The sequence below is a fragment of the Pagrus major genome, chromosome 19, assembly GCF_040436345.1.
Source record: "Pagrus major chromosome 19, Pma_NU_1.0".
NCBI lineage: Eukaryota > Metazoa > Chordata > Actinopteri > Spariformes > Sparidae > Pagrus > Pagrus major.
Window position 1 is genome coordinate 19,563,632 of NC_133233.1, and position 23,082 is coordinate 19,586,713.

At 40.4% G+C, this 23,082-nt stretch overlaps 1 protein-coding gene across 1 annotated transcript in view; it reads right to left on the minus strand.

Annotated features, from left to right (window-relative positions):
* plxdc2b (plexin domain containing 2b) overlaps window positions 1-20,260 on the minus strand; it is a 43,466-nt gene extending 23,206 nt beyond the window's left edge. The window contains exons 1-5 of the mRNA XM_073488709.1: window positions 20,201-20,260; window positions 16,753-16,822; window positions 9,155-9,277; window positions 3,048-3,166; window positions 1,228-1,327 (exon numbers count right to left, since the gene is read on the minus strand). Coding sequence (XP_073344810.1) covers window positions 1,228-1,327; window positions 3,048-3,166; window positions 9,155-9,277; window positions 16,753-16,822; window positions 20,201-20,260 — 472 coding nt within the window. The remainder of the gene's footprint in view (window positions 1-1,227; window positions 1,328-3,047; window positions 3,167-9,154; window positions 9,278-16,752; window positions 16,823-20,200) is intronic.
* Window positions 20,261-23,082: the final 2,822 nt, after the last annotated feature.

The window sequence follows — 23,082 nt, forward strand, 5'->3', positions numbered from 1 at the left end:
AGCTGCACACACTGGTTTCATCATGCCGTGTCAGGGGCATCAAAGACGGCTAGTAGGTCTGCGCTCACAACTTCAATATACAAATCACTCAGTGACAACTACAGCCGTCTAGAAAGAGATCTTGTAGGAAAAGCCTTCAAAACAAAGCCCATGTCAGAAAATCCTACCACTCCAAGGATCTGGTGTTTGGTGAGTTGTTTTACTTACAAAAATCATTCTCACGATATATTCAGCTGCAATCGCCTCCTCATCCAACTCAACATAATGATGCCACGTGAAGGATGAAAAAAAAGCCCTTCTTAAGTTATAAGTTATTAACTTTGAAATACAACATATGATCCAAGTTTCACACACGCAACCAAAACAGAGTTTAAATTACTGAATAAACCGTATTTGACAACTCATTATTGTGGCAGGCCTTGAATCAGAGCCCATGAGAGAGAGAGAGAGAAGCAGAGTCTGACTGAGGATAAAAAGGTTTGAAGCGTCTCCCCTTTGCTCGCATTTGCTTTAAATTTAATGGGCCTAAATTGCCGTACCTCAGAAGCAAATGGGAGGAGAGGCAGATCTGGAGCTGTGCCCACAGCTGCCCACTGAGAGCTGGAGCAGTGTTGGAGAAGAGGTGGTGACAGTCGGAGCTAAAGCAAAACAGACCAGGCTGAACTCAGAGCCATGAAACAATGCGCTCAGTCAGCTTATTTTTATTATTCTTATTCAGCTTTATTCAGTTTTTAGTCTTTGATTTCTCACAGAAGTGAGCAAAAGCTTTTAATTTGTAGACGTTCTATCACTGATTTTTGTCAGATATGAAAAGTAGAATGTCACTTGCAGGCTCATGGTAGTAAATTAAACGCTGAGTTGGTTGAAAATTCATCTCCAGCTAACTTGATTTAAAAAAATGAATCCTCCAAACGCAGCCTGGCATCGCCTGACCAAATTTGTATATGTGCATTATCAGCGGGAAAGGACCAAAATGCCTTTGGATGCAATTTGATAGATGTAAAACCAATCAGAGCAATGAAACGTGTGACTTAGGGGCTGAAGCAGCTTCTCCTTTGTAGTTTAATGGTGGTTGGCTGTCTGAATGAGGCCTAAGTGTCAGATAACATTACGAGAACGGTCCCTACAGAGATAGACCTTTTTGTAAAAGACTAAAATCCTTTTATGAAACGAGAAACAGCCGTTAGATGTCTCTCCTCAAAGCCACCAGGTGTGTTTGAGACTCACTGGGTATCTGTTGGATCTTGTGGACCACCACAAAGGCATCAGACAGGCCCACCTTCACCGGGTGATTGACAGAGCTGATCTGTGACACTTCAATGGGGATCTGAAATAGAAGAGGGGAAAATCAATTTACCGGAACAATGACGATCTGACTGATGGTTGGTCTGACAGCACAAACAATACAACCAATTTATTTCCCATAGGAATCTGCTGGGGGATTATGCAACTTCAATGAGCACTTATTGCTATGTTTGGTGGACAGAATAAACATTTCAGACACAGGTCGGCCTTAAGTTAAAGAAGCTGTGCTTTGATTTTACACAACACTGCAAGAAAGGAAATAAACAGGACAGAATCAGGGATTACTTCTTAAAGATAAATGAGATGGAGGTCAGGTTGTTCTTTTTAGACCAATAATAGCCGCGTAATGAAATACCTATCGGATAAATAAACTCCAGCAGCTTTCAGATCAGCTCGTCTAACATGAGAAAATAACAAAAACAGGCCTCAGTGACAAAAGAAGCAGCCCTGCTGTTGTAACCACTGCAATTATCATAGATCATTACTTAGTAATTGCAATTTCACACTCTTACAGAAGTCTCTGTTGGATAATAGTTTTCATTAGTCTCTTTTTCTCTGTTCAATTATGCTGTTTTTTCTCACTGTTTGGACATTAATAAACTCCACTGGGGCGCCTGATACAAAACCTGAAACATGATTTCATATAATGCTACAACCACATCAAGACATGAGGGCATTAAGTGATATTTTCTGAAGGAGCAGCCGTCATTAAGCTTGTTATTTTCTCATTCCTCTGTATAATGACCAGCCTGAAAACACATGAACATGAAGTATATGTGTAAGTAAGTGTTTGACATGACTGAGACATTTTTAAAAGTTCGGACAGAGTTGGAGACAGAAGCATACGTTTGCTCAAGCTTGTTTTCTTTAGTTTTTAACTTTTTTTGAACACTTTTTTGGTTCCAATTTCTATCAAAGTTTGACCACAAACGTGTTAAAATAAGTGTAAGTGAGCACTCTGCCTAGAAAATCCATCCACCTGACAGATGCGGCATATTGAGCTGCTGATTACACAGCGTGATTAGTGCACAGGTGTGTCTTGGACTGGTCGCAATAAAAGGCCACTCTAATGCTGCAATCCAATGCAAGTCAGAAGCTCTATGCAGTCGGACTCCACAGATCTTGCCTGAGTTTCTGACTTGGATGACCGTTCAGTGCACTTTTCAGTGTCGGAGGCCTTTTTCCGAGTACAATGGACTGTAGCATAAAATGTGCAGTTTTATCACACTACACGACTCCACAGATGTAATTTGGAAGGAATGCGATTAGCATGCTGACTGCAGGAATGTCCACCAGAGCTGTTGCCCATTAACTGAATGTTTTCACTACCATAAGCCGTCTCCGATGTCATTTTTTGAGAATTTTGGCAGCACATCCACCTGGCCTCACAAGCGCAGCAAAGTAGAAAGCCTTTTGTGTGTGCACAGACAAAGTCGTAGATCTTATACTTCAACTTGTGAAAACGGGGTCAAAACCAACAGTGTTATTTTTATTTTTCTGTTGAGTATACATAAAACCTGGACCCAGCACTCTGGATCTGGCTCTTATTCATTTGTGGTGTCTTGTAAGGCCATGAAGGCTTGAGCACAGTTTTATGCAAGATAATAAAAACTTGGTGTCAGCGAGAGTGAAAAGACATAAGATAAGAAATACACTGTCTTTGTAAATGGAGATAAAACAAGAGAAATAAAGTAAAGGAAAAGTAAAAATAAAGAAAACTGGCTGGATGAGTGAGTCCTGACCTCTTTATATGCAAAAACAATCCTGCCGGTGTTGTGCAGCGTCGCCTGGAAGGTGAAGCTCCCCAGGTGGTAGTTGTCCTGTAGGTGGACGTGGTCCCACTGCACCACCAGAGCCGTCCCTAAAGGAGAAAGACCCATAATTAAAACACACACAGCTCATTGAATTAAGTATGTCTAACCACGGAAATCCAGGCGTCAGTGATCGCTAGTGTCTGCAAACAAATCCCACTTTTTATTTTTCAACTCGTCTTTCAGTGGTTCTGAAATACCATCTGTACTGTCTCAGGTCTAGTGTGAAATTAAACCTCTGACCGGGCAAAAGTGTAAGAAGACTAAGAAGACATCGATGTCACAATCGTCTTTGTAAGGCGATATGTTTTTGAGGGATTACTTCCTGGCAGAGGCTTCCTTTCCCCCTGTGGGTGGGAACTGATTGACGCTGAAGCAGTGTGAGCGCTGATATGAAAACACTCCACTGGAGCTCGATGAAACGGCAATAAAACTGAAACTTCTGACAAGACCAAATCAAGGCGTGGTGGTTACTGTGATGGATTATGGAGCTCTGGCAGTTTTTGTAGCAGTAAAAGTTTTTCATGCTGTGCGAGAGCGAATGACAGAGCTGTAAATGGCTTTTTCTTATTGAAACGGAAAATGAGAATACTCAGCAACAGTCAGCAACAGGGATAACTAGACACATTTAGTTTCATTTGCTCAGGTTTTGAGATGTGTCTCTGAAATTAAAGCAGCAATCTCTATGTAATCCTGGCTACAGAAAATAATTCTGTTTTTCTTGCCAAAGAAATCCTTTCACTTCCATCGTATTGTGAGTGGTGGCAAAGATATCGGAGGTGAATATCGACAGCAGAAGCCGGCAGGAAACGGGGATGAGAGATGAAATGCAACAAAGGTCGCTGGCTGGAATTGAATTGGCCGCGTTGCGTGGCCATGCGGCCATTTGGCATGTGCGGTAACCATTTGGCCACCAAGGCGCTCCAAATCGGCAATTTTTTTTAATAACAGTTTTAACAGTAACAAGTAATTTTCCAAGCAACAATGCCAAACACGCTTTTTTTTAGATTTTCCGTTCCTCCTCTTCTACCATGAGAGTAAGTTAAACTATTTTGGGTTTAATATTCAACAAATGTGATTTTTCACTATTTTCTGACATTTTATATTCACTGATGGAACAATCAGCAGAACGTTAGTTGCAGCCCTCATTGTACCTGCATGTTCAGACAACATGATATAAAGAGGTTGAAACTGCCAAAATGGAAAATTAAGAAAATGGCTTATAAATTAAACTGACCATTAAATTGACTAAAAAGAACAGAAAATAAATGTAAGCATTATTTAATATATAAAATGGGACAAAAATTGATATTTCTGTTTTTATTTGATTGTTTTTTTTTTAACCTTTCCTGTTTTATTTCACCTTTTTTTAGTACACCACTATATAGAGGACTTATGCTGCCAACATTGAGAAAATAATAGGCTTAAAAAATGTTATTAAATGTACTAAAAACAACAAAAGTAGGCATTAATTAATTAATAAAATGTGACATTAATATTTTGTTTTTGATTTGGTTCTTATTAATTTGCTTTTTACCTTTGTTTTAATTCACCTTTTTTATTATGACCTTTTATTTAAACTCAAAGATCAAGAATATAAATACAGTCCATAAAAGATACAAAAACAGTTGAATTGAAATGGGTACAAACAGAAGCTGAATGGTTTATAATCATGGACTTATATTCCCAAAATGGTATTAGAGAGTGAGTTCCAGGAAATTGGTGCATAGAAACCAAAACTTTCCCATATGATTTTTCATTTGATTGATTTAATACAAAGGTAAATAAATACAGAAGCAAAACAAACTTAATCAACTTATTTAATATTATTTTTGGAGCATTTATTGGCATATAATTAATTTATTGTGCCATTAATGTATGTCTTTATTTGTTTTTTGATTATGGCAGTTTCAGTCCTCCATACCTCTGGTGTTATTTTGTACAATGGGTGAACTGATCATTTAAACATGGATGCCACGGACACAAAGCTTGCTTCACACATCAGGAGTGTTGGATCCTGGTTCAGTTTTTCATGAATAAACACTGCCAAGCATCTTAAAGACCTCCAGAGGCGAAGTGTATGAATAATGAATGAATGAATGAATAAATAAGAATGTGCTTACTGTAAAAGCCACACACTTTGAATCACACTTGACCACAAGAAGTCTTCAGTAGGTGTTGCCTTAATTTGGGTTTGTATTAAATTAGCAGCAGACTCACGAGGCCTTCAGCTCCACCCGGCAGACAGTCGCATTACTTTTAACACTATTCTGATTTACTGTGGACTCTGGAGGGCAGATTGATGTGAAAGCCATTCCCTCCTCCTCCGTCATTTGGCTACGTGCCAGGGCAATAAAGGTTTGTTAACACAACTAATCAATTTTTACATCACATGGTCGGAGCTCTTCTATCCGAAGCTAAGATGAGATTTAGCTCCTCTGTTGACAGTTTGGAGAGCCTGGTCATCTGCTTAAAGAGGAAACCCCGTCATAAGTTATATGTGGTGTGAACAGACGGCCTCTGGCAACAGACGTGGATGAAAAACAAGTCTGGGTCTGATCTTTCATTGACATTTAATATCATGTGACTAATATCGCAGCTGGACAACTGTAGAGTGAAGAGCAGCGCTTGGATGAAAAATAAGGAAAAATAGGGAGTATTGAAGAGTTGCTGTGTAATGCATTACAGAGGACAGAGTGAGGGAGAAGGCGGTGAATATCAGAGCGAGGACCGGAGCTCTAAATTGCAGCCTTATGGCGCAGCATGCTTACTCAGTCAGCACAAGTTAAGCTTAATATAAGTCTGCTTAAAATGCATTGGGTTCAGGAGGGGAGGCTGCCGCCGTGCTATCTGGGGCTCCCTGGCTAAAAATACAGATTGGGTGAGGAGGTGTGGAGGGAGCACACACTGGCCTTGTTTCTAATTCTACTTACAAGCTTAACATGCTGTATGAACTCAAAACAAACAAGAGAAATCCAGCTCTATTACACAGGCCCACCCTCGGCATGCTGGAGTCATTTTCCTGGAGGTTTTTGCAGATGTTTAGACGGCATCAGTTCTGTTTAGTCTATTTCACGTTTAACACTCATGTTTATTTACTTTTATCAAATGTATTTGTGACTATTGTAATGTTTTTTTGATGATAACCAAATGTATAAAATATTACTTTCTGTTGCCTTTTTCACAGCAGATGTTTTGACATCACATGTGTTACGAATAACGCTAAACAATGGCATTGTTCTGTTCAAGTGTCCATGTGAGCGATGACAGTGAGGCCCCATTTACACTTGTCATTTTTAAGTGCCTAGTAGATAATACTCTTTTGTTTACATGTAGCCACATCGTGTGTCTCCTTTGTCCACAGAATACAAATCTAATTGCATCCATCTTTTTTTCCGGAGCTACATGCAAATCATGGTCGTCCCCACTCCACAGCAGATGGTGGTGATAATGCCAATATCCTTTTGACTGGTGTTGTTACCGCAACTGTTTTAACAAGCTTGCTAGCTACCAACTATCATCCACATTGCACCCATAGAGAAAAATATCACCCACTCAGATAATTAGTGGTTGACCCGACAGCTTTGTGCGTCTTCTGTATGATCGTATGTGTTAAAAATCAACTGTAAACCCAACTTTATGTCTCGAGTTTGACATTACAGCCATCTCCATCTTGTTTGTTCTGTTTTTTTTTAGCTTATTTAGATGAAAGTGTGGAGGTGGAGGGGACACCGACGACACACCACGGCATCGACTTGTCAATCACAAGGTAGCCACGCCCTAAAGCATACCCGGTTTATTGCTTATTTTACTCTAAATGGGACCATAACTTACAAAACAAACATCATGATGTATAGAGGAAGGCTTTAAACTAGTGATTAAAATCATAAACTCATTTGGAAATGGTTTACTGGGGTGATAAATCAAGTGAAAAGTAGGCTCATGAGCTTACATGCAATCACACTTGTTTTTACAGCCGGTGGAGTCACTCCCAGCTGGCCATTAGGAAAAAAATGCAGATTTAAGGCACTTAAACCCAGAAGTTTGTCAATATTTTGTACAGTCAATGGTTGAAATCATGGAGCCACTTTCCTCTCTGTTTCAAAAAACACATTTCTTTGTAGTTAAGGGGGAATTTCAGGGGACTTCACATATGAATGACTGCTTCCTCAAACTACATACTGACGAAGGAGGAAAGAGATTTCAATCCACCTTCAATGTTCCTGTGATGCATTTACACTTCTCCCCTTTTTTTTAGCAAAGTGTAAAAGCTCTCCAGACTTCCTGTGACGCATTAAGTGACTTAAGAGTAAATTGGATCTTTGATTCCTCTGGGCCTGATGGACAGCAACATTTGGGCTTGAAGCATTCGACTCCTTAATATAATCATTTTTAACAGGATCAGATGAAAGTGCTGCGACTCCTTCAGGAAATTCATCCATGAGTAATGACTTAATAAATGCTTGTCTAGTACTTTGAATGGATGTGAAAGCAGAGTTCTATAGTCGTGTTAAAAGTCTCAAAAAGACTGTGAGAGGTATTTTTACCACCGCGGTGCCGTCACCACGATCCCACTGGCAGCAACAGTCAAATCTGTCAGGTGCTGAAACACTTCGCTCCTCTTTCATTATCAAACTTCAAAATACTTTTTGCAGCACTTGAAAAACTCAAGTCTTTATTTAGAAGATTCTAATTAACACGAGAAGTCAAAGTTTTTGTTGTGAAAATTAAAAAACGAAGCTTCACGCCGTCTCTGTGAAGTTTCGCACAGCTCTCACAATCCTGTTTCAGGCTGTGGCGAGAACAAACAGTACGACTCTGCTGTGAACGCCTCATCAAACCGCATACGGTCTAATGGAGGGAGGCACTGACGCTCACACAACACAACAGACGGTACAGTTGTTCTGCTGTATTGGCAGGACATTGACTGCTGGACAGTGTGCTGAGGAGCGGGCGGGCTGAGGATCGATCGGCTGCCAGTTTGGTTAAAAGTCTGATGAGCTCCACTGCAGAAGGTCACACAGTTGGTCAGTCACTGTGCAGCAGAGGGATTAGACGGCACTGACTGACATGATAGATAACGGCCATCACAGATGGCAAAGGAAAGGTACAGAGAGTGAGGAAGGGCATCCATTTAGTTTAAAAGAAGTAGGTGGAATTTCAGGGGATGTCCCAGAGGTCACGGAGGGTTTAATAACAAATTATTTAGTGATGAAGACCTGCTCTTTTATGAATCACTCTCTGGAGACTATGTGCATTAATTTTGCAATGATTTTGTGTGAACTCTGTCAAGGTGAATGTAATTTAATACTGCAATACTGATACATATTGATAAAACTACTACTTCTGTAAAGTCAAGATCAAGATACTTCCTAAGATCGATGCAAAGATCATATAAAAGTCCACTCTTGCTTGGTTTAATGTGAGCAAGTGAAATTTAGGGGACAAAGATGTCTGAGGATGACTCAAATAGCTTTAATGACAAATTAACAACCACTTTGTGTGAATTTAGTGGAGGGCCGTATTGATACATTCTGTAGATGTTTTGTAAAATCAATTGAGAAATTATTATATCATATAAAATTAATAGGAATATAATAATTCCTAAATTTTGTCAATAATTGTAGTTCATTTTTTAACGTTTTAAACTACACATTGCACATTCATTAGTATCTGTATTATGTTATTTCTTCCTTTTTTATCAGTCCGTTTTTAATATAACGTATTACATCAGCTATCTACCAGGACTAATGTGTTGAGTGTAGCATGAGCACTTTCTGCAGGGTCCCTGCAGACTTAAGAAGCTTATTTTTGTCGAAAAAACTGTGTATTTTCTCTACATTGTATGTTAAAATGAGTTTCCAACACACAGGAAATATTTCTTTTACAATGTTGGATATGTGTGATTTGTTGAGCACTTAACAATATTGGCCACTTTACCAGAATAAAAAGCTGGTTGGAGCAAAACGTGGCAAACAGAGTAGACAACTGCTACACACTCAGGCAGAAATAAGATATTCGGAGTAAACTTCTGTTACCGTTGTCAAAGTAGATGACAGTAGAGTTTCTGGAGACACTGGGGTCAAAGTTTGCCATTAAAGGAGCGATGTACTGTGTAGCTGTTAGCATCCGGTGGACCACGTCACCTGTGTAGATGAACCCTGCGGAAGGAAAAGAGAAAAGACATAAAAACTTTAACTTCCAGTACTTTAAATGGAGCACCATTAGAAACTCTTTCTCAGTTAGAATCATCAATGTGCAACGTTTAATTGCATCATTTATGGTGTTGTACCTGCTGTGATTGAGTGTTTTAAGGTGGATTTACCCTTTAGCAGCTCATAAAAACAAGCATCAATCTTCTGTCCCTCCACTCCTACCTTCCCTCCCTCTATAAAGATGTTATCAGGTACAGTATCTCACAGGAAGACAACAAGTCTGCCCCCCAGTCCAAAGTTAAAAGCTGCTCATTACCCAACAGCCATCACTTCTCCCTCTGGCTCTGGTCTCCTGCTGCACGGCTGCTTTAACTCGCGATGGCGATTAATTAGAGCTGTTATCTTTTATCAAAAAACAGAAGGGCAAAATCTGAGGGGCTTTAAAGGAAGATATGCTGAGTGAACAGCTATACATCATGGTGGCGTTATGAGTCTGACTGATTTACTCTCCTTACGTACTCCTCTCCTTCCTCCTGTGTGTGTTTTTATTCCACATCATCAATCACAGACACTAACGAAGAGCCCATGACAACAAAAACGGATTACGTTAACTTTTCCAATTTATTCGTCCGTTCAACAAGGCACAAATAGATCTCTCCGCAGAGAGGGACGTGCTCAGTCGACACAAACTGGAGCTGCATCATTTAACAGCCCGTAAACACGGTTATTAATGGACTCCAGAAAAGGGGGAAAACGCCCACTATTCATCACCAGGGACCGGTCTTTGCATAACAAATAAAGCGCTGATGACAACAGAACCAAACAGCATCTTAATTTCCCCACTGACATCAAAGTTGAGCAAAGTCAGCTGCTATTTCAAGATTTGTTCAAGCTTTTGTTTCTCCCTCTGGCTTTGTCTGAAATGCCAAAATATCCAAACCTTAACATACCTTTAAAATCATGTTTTACACAGAACAAAGGGAAAACATGGCATTTGGGTGAAATGATCATGTTTCCAATATATTTTACCTTTTGAAGAGCAGTTTGAAGAACTAATAAGACACTTACAGTGACAGTGTCTCAAAAAAGAGTAGACATGCTTGTTTTTAAATTATTCTTGCGACAGGAAAGGGGGCATCTATTTTTTCCCTGATGTTGCCACTTTTGTCTTGTTGAAAATTGCAGGATTTTTATGCTGACAGACGGACCGGCTGTTATTTTCTAGTGTGCCTAGAGATACGTGACAGAGAAGCCACTAAAATATGGTCTTTTCTGGCTGTCTGACACAGAACTGAACTGAACGTTGTTAGAGAGAAAAACATTCATCATCATTTGGGAGCGGATTGGCTTGATACTGAATATTGCAAGTGAGGGTAGTTAACCCTCTCTTTACCTAGTGTTAAATTAATGTTAATCGCAGCCAGCATGCAGAGTTTTTTGGTCTCCAACTGCATAAGTGCTTCATCCCAGCTCTCTGGTCAGCACTTATCTAGCAGAGAAAAATGATAAACGAACACGGGGATTAACTCAGCAAGTGAGTTTTTTCCCCGAAACATCAAATTATTCCTTTAAATCAAAATGCTGCATATGGAAAACGTCCTTCCCCTCACTTGGTCTTCAAGATGGACATTTTTTTCAATAATGTACTGAATAAAATCATCAAACCGCCCAGAGTAAGAAATCATTCCCATATGGAAGGGTCTGTTTGCTTTTTTTGCAGAAGTTCAGCAGAAACACAGTATATAAAGTAGCTGCCTGAGGTCTATAGGAAGAAAAAACTCGGAAAGAAAAAAGGGGATTTTGGGGAAAAGTCTCTATTGAGGCCAAGCCTATAAAACCCTCATTTCATGTCACCATATGTCTTCTCATACAGTGGGCGGGCTATAAAAACACATCTATCACTTTGGGAACCAGGAGCAGAGCAGATCATGAGGGGAATCAATCTTTCCCTAAAGACCTCCCTGCTCTCTATATAGAGCACTGTCAGCACTCGCAGCGAGGAGAGCAGCGGCGGGAGGTGGGAGTGAAGATATGACTTTATTTAGTTGTGTGAAGTCCTGACAGTAGAGAACTCCACCTCGAGGAAGAAGGAGTGATGGAGCTAAAAGTTTCTGCCCTTTATGGCTCCATAGTAGGAGTTGCCATGGTTACAGTTACTTTTATTCCTATCACAGGGGACACACGATTCAACAAAATGATCTGGACCCGAGCCACCGTGGCCAGAACTGTTTTTTAAGATGGTTTTCCTTAAGGCCGGATGAAACTATTCCGATAATAGAAAAGTGGATTCTTACAGTGTTTACAGACCGTGAGGGAAAAACAGAACTTATCAATAACATCTTGTGAGTTAATGTTAATCCGTGTTGCACTTCAGGGTCTAAAGAGCTGTGACTCATCTGCTTTCGTATGAGTATTCCTTGAATGAGTCAATTACAACACATTTTTAGCAATAATCTTAAAGGAGTAGTTTGACTTTTTTTGGAAATACATTTATTCGCTTTCCCTGCTGCAGGCACAGCTGCTTCAAAAACACCCATCAGCTCTTTCCCTGTTCCTAGTGTTTTTCCACTTGTTACCCTGTCACCTGTGTTTCTCTGCCTCACTCCACCTGCACCTCATCCCCTCATTAGTTTAGTATGTATTTAAGTCCAGTCTTTGTCGAGTCATCTGTTGTGTTTCCCTGATTCGGCTGTTGTGTTTTTCCCTTCCTGATGTTCGGTCGTGTTTGCCTGTTCCTCGTGTGTCCCTGATCCTGAATAAAACTTTATCCATTGCACTTCCCGCTTGCCATCTGCATTTGGGTCTACCTTCTCTGCTCTGGCGGAAGTGACCACTTTGATGACGTGATTGATACCACTCTCTGTGGGCTAAATATTCAACTTAGCTTAGCTTAGCAGGGGGAAACAGCTAGCCTGACTCCGTCCAGGGGAGTTTTACGAGGGTTGTGCGCAGGACTATTTCATGGCTGCCACCCGTAACTTCCTTAAGTCTTTACTGGTTGCTTGGCGACAAATCTTCAGGAAGTTATTGCTCAAAATAGTTCAACACATAACGCAACTTGTTTCTACACTTGGGTTTCTGCACAGATTAAACAAATATGATAACACATGTGGATTTTTCAATTTTGTTACCTCAGGATGGAGCCAGGCTAGCTTTTACCTCCTGTTTCCAGTCTTTATGCTAAGCTAAGCTAACCGACTGCTGGTTATGACTTCCTATTTACTGTACAGACATGAGAATGGTATCAATCTTCTCATCTCACTCTCGGCAAGAAAGCGAATAATCCAAAAAGTTGAACAATTTAATATTATTATATTTAAAATATGTCAGGAGACTAGCAATCTTTACACAAGTAGCAGTAGCAGGTATTGTTACACACTCCCTATATGCAGTCTTGTGCAAAAAACAAATGTTTTGTTGCCAGAACATGAGGGCAGCACAGCAGATAAGAGTCTTCACCCTATGTTATGTTGTGGTATACGAAGGTAAAGAAGATAGAAAATAAAGACGTAGGGTTGTTTAGTCTGCCTGCCTAAATTACAGTAAATATAAACATGCTGTATGCTCATTCGCTGGTGGTGTTCTCATGGATATATGTTGCTGCGTCGGCACTTTCACATCCTTTATCTGATTGTTCGGCGACACAAATGACTTCCCCCGAATCAGCCGCTATACATTCCATCTCATCTCATATTTACCCAACATTCTCCTCAAACACGGTCTTATCTCTGTCTTTGTCCGCTTTGTTCGTTTCTCCTTTTACTTTAAAAACCTCCAGGAAGCCTAGAAATCCCCTCACACACACACTTGTCTGGACAAACACACAATGCCCGGTGTCGAAGGGGTTTTACTTCTGCTGCTGCTGCTGCCTCGGCTCTCTACCGGCAATCTCCTGCAAACACAATACGACTTATTTGACAGGCTAAAGAAAATCAGGACAGCCTCTCAATACACTAAAGAGGTGAGAGCCGCGGGGCGCTCAATAGAGAGGCAATTCATTCATTATGGCCGTCATTTACAGCGCAGGGGGGACTGGACAGAGCAGGAGGAGGAGGGTACCTGGGGAACAACAGATGTACAATAGAAGAGGAGAAAGAAAGGGGAGGAGGTGGAGGCAGAGAAAGAGGTCTTAGGAGGGTGGGATGGAGCAGGATCTTTCTTTTCAAGTTATGTTTATATGTGCTGCGTGTGTCCAAGAAAAACACGAGCAGGAATTATCAGTCCCCGCTAGACCAAAGCTTCACTTTATTGGACGCTTTGTTTAGACGAGATCGTTGTTCCTTTCGTCCTGAGCCGTGTTTAATTTACAGGATATTTTCCATTTATCACAGCTGTTCTGAGCCACGACTGGATCCTATTCGTCTTTTTGTCTCCCAAATACGAAGCTGCAGGGTTTTTATCTAAATGAAATGTCTGCTTTTCTTGTTTTTATTGCTGATTGATACAAAACAAAACCGAGTGAGACCATAACTAATCCATTATGTGTCACCGAGGAAAAATCCTCTGGCACACAGAACCAAATGTGCTTTATGTTTCACAACTGGAAGACTTAATATTGGCAGTGATCGGCACCATGACTGGACAAAAATGTCAAACTGAATTATGCCAAAAAAGCCAGAAAGTTGTCATCCTTGTCACAACAAAGACGGCCATATATTGTGTTTGTACGCAACTAACTTGTTTTGTCAGATATGTTTTGATGGAAACCTAATAGTTTGGATTATAAACAGTCGAGCTGTACAGGGGTGGTTGAGCTGAAAGGGGTTTGCATCCATGTTTGGTTAGGTTGAGTCAACAAAAGCGGTTTGGTTTGGGAGAGATTGTAGTTTTAGTTAGTTGTTAGCAGACAAGTAACTGTCACTGTTGACTTTTCCAATACTTTGTCACTTCCAACTTGATGCTCTAACTTCCCGTCTAGTATTGGTTTTGCACGTGGAGGGCTCTGAAGTTGAGTTTCCAATATACAACGTCCGGTTAGACTTTCACAATAAAGCCTGTAGTTTAGTTAGTTTATGGCTTTTGGAATATTTTTACGTTGTCAAACAGTCATGGCTTGGTTGGACTTTGTTAAAAATCACATTTCTACATATTTATTGTTTCAAAATTAACCCTATAGAAACATAGTTTCTTGGAGACATTGTGCCATAGGTTTCATCAACAAAAATGCTGATGTATATTCTGAATCTGTATTTGTATTCTGGTCGTAAAGTGTGACAGCTGGCCCAGTAAACAACACGCCACAGCTGGATCTCTGTCGACACAGCTGGTGGTGGTCAGATCATATATCATCACTGATATTCACGGTCTCTACATGTCGAGCTGTCCGAACACACACTCTTCAACACAGACTGGAGGCTCTCTGTTATTGTCAGTTCATTACAACACCTGCTGCATGCTGATGGTCACAGTTACTGTCTTGACTGTAGGAATATTGTTTCTCTTTGTTGACGTACTTCATTTACTTTTCAGTCATTTCAAGGCAAATCAAACATGTTCTGCTCTTTTATTATTCAGGCATCTAAGGTGTCTACTGCAGTAACTTTGCAAGGTCTGTGTGGGTTTTAAAACAGGAAGATGTTGCTTTTAAGGTGTAAAGTTCAAGGTGATTTATTTGTCATTATACAACACAGGGTTATAATATATATAAAACATGCATATAAAACGGATACAAACAACAAACCCGCAAGAAACAATTTGAAATAAAACAACTTGCTTTTATCGATTAAAAAGACTGTTGCCAGTTAGTTTTCTGTCCAATAAACGAATCAATTATTTAAATAATAGCCTCAGACTCACACTGGAGGGTGCCAAAGTTGCTGGAGTATGATTTTAAATGTGCACAAAAACACAATTCAATCTTATTAAGCCATTTGTTGTTAGAGGACAAGAAAGAGATTGTTTCCACCAGTTCCTTATACAAATCAAGAAGTCTCAGCAACAGTTTTTCTAGAAATGTAAGCAAAAATGTGTCTTTTTCTAAGGTACTTTTGTAAAAAACTATTGCAGCCAGTTGATTTGTATTTGAATCAGGTTTGGGGACTCAAAAGCAGCCAAATTACTTCTCATGATAGATACTTTTTGCAGCGTAATTCCCACTTTACTGCATGCAAAACACATAAAAGTGGACTTAAACCTCATATGTTTGACGAGGCTGCAAGCCAACCCCCATCTTGTTGCCCACATCGTTAAAGTGGCTGCTGCACTATTGAGACAGTAACTTTTCTGTCCTGTGTAATTGTAACTGCTGCAGAGTTTAAGCACAGGTAGTATAAAGAAATAATATTTACATTTTTATTTAATATATATTAAAAAAGGAGTGGTTTTCTGACAGTATTGAAAGGAGGGAGAAAAGACGGTCCAGTGAGGAGAGGAGGAGGACGAGCTGACTGAAACGGAGGGATATGAGAAGGGCGTCTCAGACACAAAGCCCCAGAGGCCTGCGAGAGGCAGATAGCTGCCTCCTCCTCTCGGTCTCTTCCCTCCATCTCCGTCTGAAGGAATTCAAATTCTTGTTATCTCCTCTGTGCTAGCATCCTCTGAACCTGTCCATCCCTCCACGCCGTCACCCGGCACATTTCTAAAGCCAACTTTGCCAGTAATGGAGGATCAAAATGAGACAGTGATGATAACGATGATAAGAGACATCTCTCTATTATTCCAGTGGCAGTAAATGCAGCACATCTCTGAAATAGTTGGGTAAGAGCAGAGCTTTAGTCTTTGATGTGATAATAGCTGGTTGGGGTGTTGTGGTTTCGCCGTCAAGACTCAAGTGGAAAATTGCTTTGCACACTCTGGCAAACACGTCTGCTGAGTCACGTGTCCAACCCACACACACACACACGTCCTGATGCTCCCCCACCTCCTTATCCGTGTCTATCAGGGTGTACTGGGCTGCTTTGGCAGAGGGACTCCTGTTTCCAGTCCAAACCCATCGGTCTGGTTTCTCTTCCAGTTCAGTCTGGTGTGGAGTTGGTGGTGCTGAGCGTTGGGAGTGGTTTGTTTTTTTTAATCCCCCTTGTCTAGCAAACTATCCCACAGAGGTGAGAGCTGTAAATGGTCGTGTATCAGGCTGACTGCTTGGCTGGCAGAGTGTTGTCGGTGGTTTTGTATTGTGGTTTTGTGCCAGACGAGCCTTTTGCAACCCCTGAATCTTCTGATGTAATTTCCCAGAGAAAAGAAATAACTCATTGTTTGGTTCTTTTCTGTATTCGGGGGTGAGATGTCTTTGTACAGCCACCACCACACTCACAGGTACACCAAGCACCAGAAACACGTGCACTCTCTCCCCTTTTCTTTTCCATTTCATAAAAGGTCTTTCTACTCCAGACTCATTTAATAAATCTTACCACATTCCCCCCGTAAACCCAGCTGCTATAAAAACAGTCTGTGTACAATCAAATATGCCAAGCACATACAGTATATCCAACAACAACAGTTATAACTGCTAGTGAGAAAACAGTCCAAGAACAGTGTTCACTTACCACCAGTCGCCACTGTGATTTCACGCAGGAAGTGTCCATAAAAAGGGAAATCGAAGGACAGATTAACTCTCTGTGAGGGGAAAAACAGACAGACGACCCCAGTCAGAAAGACAGAGGTAAGAGGAGGATCAGAGAAGAGACTGTTTCTCATCTTTAAAACAACAAGAGGATTTAGATCAGACGAAAAATGTGCAGGGAAAACACAAAAGGTGCCCTGTGTGCCAGATTAGCTCTGCTTTGTGTCATTTCTGAGTAGAAATCTAAAACAGGGATCTAAGGAAGAATTTAAATGTGGTGAAAATATATTTGCATATGACCTTCATTACATATTAGTACAAGTAAGAACAATCACATCCTCTCCTAAAAAATACCCAATTTTCATAAGAATATTGATGTCGGCATGAAAACATTAAACACTGAATTCATCCTTATTTATGAGGAACGTAACAGTAACAGAACGTCTAACAGCATTCATTGGTAAATACCTATTTACATAATACTTTTCTTGGTAGACTTAATACCTGCTTTACATCAGCTTGTTAGAATTGCCACAGAGAGCATTACAGCATGCTGACGTTAGCGCTAAGCTTGACCCCGGCCTTTAGTCTTGTAAAATCAATATTACGAGTTTTTTTGAGTAAGGATTGTGACAAAATAAGTCAAAACGATGAGATATGTCGACATTTTGACTCATTCTTTCAAATTCTTCACTGTGACTTAATATCTCATCATTTTTACTGGCCATCGGTATCATTCCTGACTTTTCATCTCTTGTTTTTTTTATTTTTCTGGCAGAATTGGACTTCCATACTTTTTAAACTTCTGCATGTTGGTGGGAATTAACAGGTAATAAAAAGGGGATTCGCAGTTTCTCTTGGACCAAATGAACAACAAACTGCTCAAGTACCTCACCACAAATGATGTTTTAAAGTATTCATTATTTTGTCCATTAACAGAGTAAACTATGGCCACACTGCACCACTGCCAGAAAATGTTACGGAGGTACAGTCCACAGTAAACATGCAGCTATTATACATGAGCCTAGATTATGTTTGGGTGGAGTAATCCTGTGGCAAGCCACACTAAATCTCACAGACTATACAGCCGATCCAGAGCTTAACATTTCTACAACACTGTGATGAAGTTGACCTCTGCGGCTGTGTTTTGTTTTACGACCTCATTGGCCCAATTCCTTTCAGCGTCTCTGGCAGGCGGCAGTGCCAGGAAGGAACATGGAAGCTTTCCCCAACCCTGGTCCAGCATCCAGCACTCAGAGATTTTATGCTGTTTCTCAGGACTTTTACTGCCATCATAATAAACTGTATTTATTTAAATGTTAAGTCTGCTGACACGGTGGGTAAATTTCAGCACAGATGGTTTTCACTGCAATCTCTCAATGAAATTATACAGCCAAGATTTCCATTTCGCCTTTTGACTCTGCATTGCTTGCCTGGTCATTGAATTGGAAAACTCACGTATTGATTATTTAAGCAAAAGTCAGAGAAACCTCCCACATCCCTCCTGAACTATGTGGAAGAAAAGGCTCGCCTCCCGGCCGAGTCTGCGGCTAAAAAGAATAGCTTGTATGGTTCAATCCATCATTACATGACTGAAGGTAGAGGAGCAGAATGCACAATGTGGGACTCTTTTCTATCTTCTGGCCAGCTATTGTTCACCCTGGATGCCTTGTCTTTTCTTTCCAAGTCTTTGACTGCCCATTCTGCTCTCCAGTCAATCTACTGCTACCTCGTGTGACTCCATCAGTATGCCCCTCACATAGCTCACCTGCTTGAAGAGAGATGGAGGGAGGGGAGCCTTGAAACTTCACTGCAGAGAAGCTTTTAAGACTTTTCTTCTTTATTTTTCAGCCACATCTCTATGGTTTTAATGTTAAAGTCACGTGTTTGTGGCGACGTATTATAAGCAATCTATGGCCAACCTAGCAGCTGGGGCTTGTGAGTATAAGTTCATGGCATAGTCAGTAATACAGTGCACAGAACTACTGAGTAAAACAAATCTCTTCTTTGTTTCGTCGGCTTTCTGTCTTTCTTTGAGCCCATTTAGAGGATTATATCTACAAATGCAGATTGGTATAAAAATAAAAAGTTGAAACGGCACAACTCTAGTCGACAAATGGGGCTATTGCTGCTTAGCTGCAGTCAAGATCAAGTTCAGTTAAACTCCTGGTTTAAAATACAGCCGAGTTTGAGCAGATTTCTGTGTTAAAACTGGCACGAGTTCAGCTGAACTGCATATCAACACCAGCTTAACTACGTGTATGATGAAGTTATCCTATCAATTTTTAGCTTTTTAGTTATTCAGACCTGTTTCTGGGGGCTCCCTGTCCTGCGTGTTTGAGATGTTTCCCTGCTCCAACACACCTGATGCAAATGATCAGCTCAACATCGAGCTCATGCTAAAGCTGATAACGAGCCATTCATATAAATCAGGTGTGTTGGGGCAGGGAAACAGGGTCATGGGTTTTTTTTTTTTTTAGCAACGACAACAAAACTGTTCTCATCCGTGCTTCTACTTTGAGAAGAACATTAGCTGTGTTTCCATCTAATCATCGAGCGAATTTGAGGCGAACTTTTGCCACAAAAAGAAAATGCAAATAAGACATGTTTCCATCAGCTGATTGGGAGCAAATAAACAAACTGGCTGTATTGACTATGTTCACATGGCTGTAATAAAAGTAGAGGTTGCAAAGCAGAAACAAAACCAGCTGTTTGCCAATCCGCCAATAAACCTCAAAGAAAAGGAAGAAATGAAACCAGTTGCCTTTGTCATTTAGAAGGAAATGTGTATATTAGTCAGGGAATTGTAATCTTAAGCCAACAGCAAACAGAGCGAAAACAGCTGATCAGTCATTTGACTTCAACATTTGCTATGTTTGCTATGTCAGAACTTATTCTGAGAAATTCTGAATAATCAGCCATGAAGCGCATCAGCCCTTTTTCTAAGAAGGCAAAAACCACAGCAAGCAAAAACGAGACCTATGCAAAATTGAGGAAGTTTTTTCGAATTATGCCATTTTCATCAATCTTTTCGAATGTGATACATTGAATTGTGCATTTAAATACATTGGAAACACAGCAATTGAAAACTAAATCTAGCTGGAGGTTTTGGACTGTTGGTCAGACAAATGAGAAGTTTGAAATCGTCACCTTGGACATTTTTTTTCTTTTACTATTTTCTGAATTTATTTGAGAAAAAAATCCAGAACAAATAATGAGAATATTCCTTATTTGCAGCCCTAATCGGCAACATCATCATATCTTAAACTTTAGATTAAACTGCAGCTAAGCTAATGACAATAAGCAACAGCCCCCAAAGGGTTTGGGTATATTTTAATTTGAGTTACCTCACAAACATTCACAGAAAAGAAAGCAGAGCATCACCTCAAAACTTCCTAAGTCACCAAAGAGATCTCCTCATGCCAACTTACCGCTGCTTGTCTGTGTGTGTTGGACAGAATCCCGTGAATCTTCACTTTGCCCTTGTCCATCTGGTCGGTATTTACCCACAAGTCCTTGCTCATCTGATCAGACGGGCCGTATGATTTTGACGTGTAGTAGTCGTGATCTGTATCCTCCTGTAGAAGTGACAAAACAAAATGCATCCTGTGAGTTTACGCTATTGTCTCAATATCAAAGCGTAGTACAACAAAAGTTATTTAGAAGTAATACAGTTTAAAGGAGAGAGTGGATATTGCTGTGTTGCTCTGTGAATAAAGCTGCTCTTGTTATACAGAATAGCGTGTGCAGAATATATAAACATCTATTTGTAAATACATCCTGTGGCTCATTGTTCCTATAAGCTGCTGCAAATCAAAACCCAAGCGACAGTGTTTCTTAAAAACAATTAAAGCCAAATACAAAACATCTACAAATGGAAAATCAATATCGTAGAATATTTTTAATTCAGCTGCAGAACAAATTACCTGCTCAATTGAATTATGTTACAATACAATCATTTCCATTATGCGTGCTACGTGCGTGTGCACTTTCTTTGTTTTTTTTATTCAGCTCCAAGGTTTTAATTAGGGCACAATCAGCACACAGAGTGGTTTTAAAGTCCACTAATCAAATTAAAAAACAAACAATCGACCTCTTCCACTCTTAAAAAGCTCGCACCAGACTGCACAGTCAGGATTGCCTTTTATAACAGAAACATTCATGGACTTTTATAAGCCATGTGGGAGCGGCCTGTCTGCTTTTATTGTTTCCTGTGCAGAATTAGGAAGAAATGCTCTCATGTCGTGTGCTTCCTATTGCTTGTCTCTTCCCCTGCGGGTCCAATGAGATACCTTACAGCTGGGCCTTTTATCTAAAACACTGTTAAAGTTAATGTTTTGCTGGATGGGGAGTCAGGGAAGTGTACACACGACGTCTGGCTGTGATCTCACTAATAGGAACTCACACAGCCTTGTGGATACTTTGATATACGGTCGGTATTATTCTGAGCTACTGCGCTTTGGTTGTCAAAAGGCCATGAGACAAACATTAATTAAAGCACCATCCTTCCCTGTTCAGCTCGTTTTGCTTCAAGGATTCATATTTCCCTCAGAGAGTTATAATCGAATGCCTCTACACAATATTCAACAGTGAGATAATGTTTCTGGCTTAGCAAAGCCTCTGTGGGATTGATAAATATCAAAAATTCTAAATGGAGTTCAGCCGTGTAGGTGGTGTTACTTTTGATTAATTTGTAGATTTAAACAAACATTGCCAGAAGCCTTTCATCGCAGCTTAAAGTGCAGACAAATCATGTCAGGGAAAAAGGCCCCTGCAGGCAGCCTTAGTCAGCACATTACTTTCAGAATAGAAAAAACAAGGGCGCTTGTAAACGGAGTAGACACAAATGCAAGGCTGTAAAGCTTCATCCTAATCAGCACAAGATGTTTTTTGGGTCTTGTGGAGAACGAATGAGGGAGATAGAGGCTCCTTGGAGGTGAGAGAGGCCAGCTGGCTGTTCTTCCCCTCAGGGGGGAGGGTGAAGGAGAAGGTGGGCAGGGTGCCATCGTCCAGATTGGGTGTAGGTGGACAGGACCACAGCAAACAGAGTGCAGGGTGTTTGACCGGAGGAACAGTCTCACACACACACACAAATACACAAATATAGAGAGACGTTTGGTGGGAGGTTGTGGGATGATGGCACTGTTTCTTTAAATCAGGCAAATTTGTGCCAAAATGTGCCAGCAAGTGACTCCTGGTAACTTTGATGTGTGTGAATACCAACATGGTGTGAAGTTTGCTACTGCACTGATTCTGTTTTGAATAGACTTTATTAGCACTATCAACAGGAACAGATGGGCTCCAAGCATATTAAGATTTTAAAAAGGTAGAGAACAGAAACCATCTTGACGAAAGCAGATTCACAAAACATGGAGTCATTATAATGAATTTCAAATTAAATTTCAAAAATTTAATTAAAGTACCAGCACCCACTTCCCTATTAGCCGGCGGAGTAAACCATGTCACAGGATCCTACTGGACTTCTTGTAAGACCTGGCCTACTCAGTAGCTCTGCTTGTTTCTGTTTTTCTTGCAATTCTGATACAGCAGTTTATTAGCTGTAGTTTCCCAGGTAAACACACCGACCTCTCTGACCTCTCTTACCAATGGTCTCATAGCACTAAAACCAATAAGAGTAACAAAACCTGACCTAGATCCAATCAGGATATCAAAAAAGGAACATCAGCCTTCCTTAAATAACACAAATGTATACAAATTTAATACATTGCTAATGCAAACCAATACAAACTGTTGATCATGAGACAGACAATTCTATATATGCTGTATGTTGCATGTGTTTTGGTCTGCATTTTGGATAATATACAGTATTGTAAAAGTGTGTCAGATATCTGTTTTCATGCCCTGTTGGATAAACACATCTCTAGTGGACTAAGTTCCAGTTGACCCTGAGAGACACTGAAGATGCCTGAAGCTCAAACAAGGGTAATGGAGAATAGATGGCCACGTGATGAACGAGTGAGAGGAGAGGATGAGTGTGACCCGGACACATTTTCATCACAAACTGAAATACTGCGACTAGATAGAGGTGGAGAACATGCAAATTGTTGTCAATAATGGACCATTTTCTGCCTCCAGAGCACAAAAACAAACTGTTGGAAAGATTCATTCCACATTCACTCCCATCTCTGTCTGAGGCATTTACCCGAGCTGCCCACCACATCAATATTGCATTATACTGAGACCTAAATATCCTGTGCCAACATGTTTTCAACTCTGAATGGCTCCTTAACACAGAGGAGACCCTGTATAGAGGAATTTATCGCTTCGCCTTTATGAGATTATTCTTGGTGTT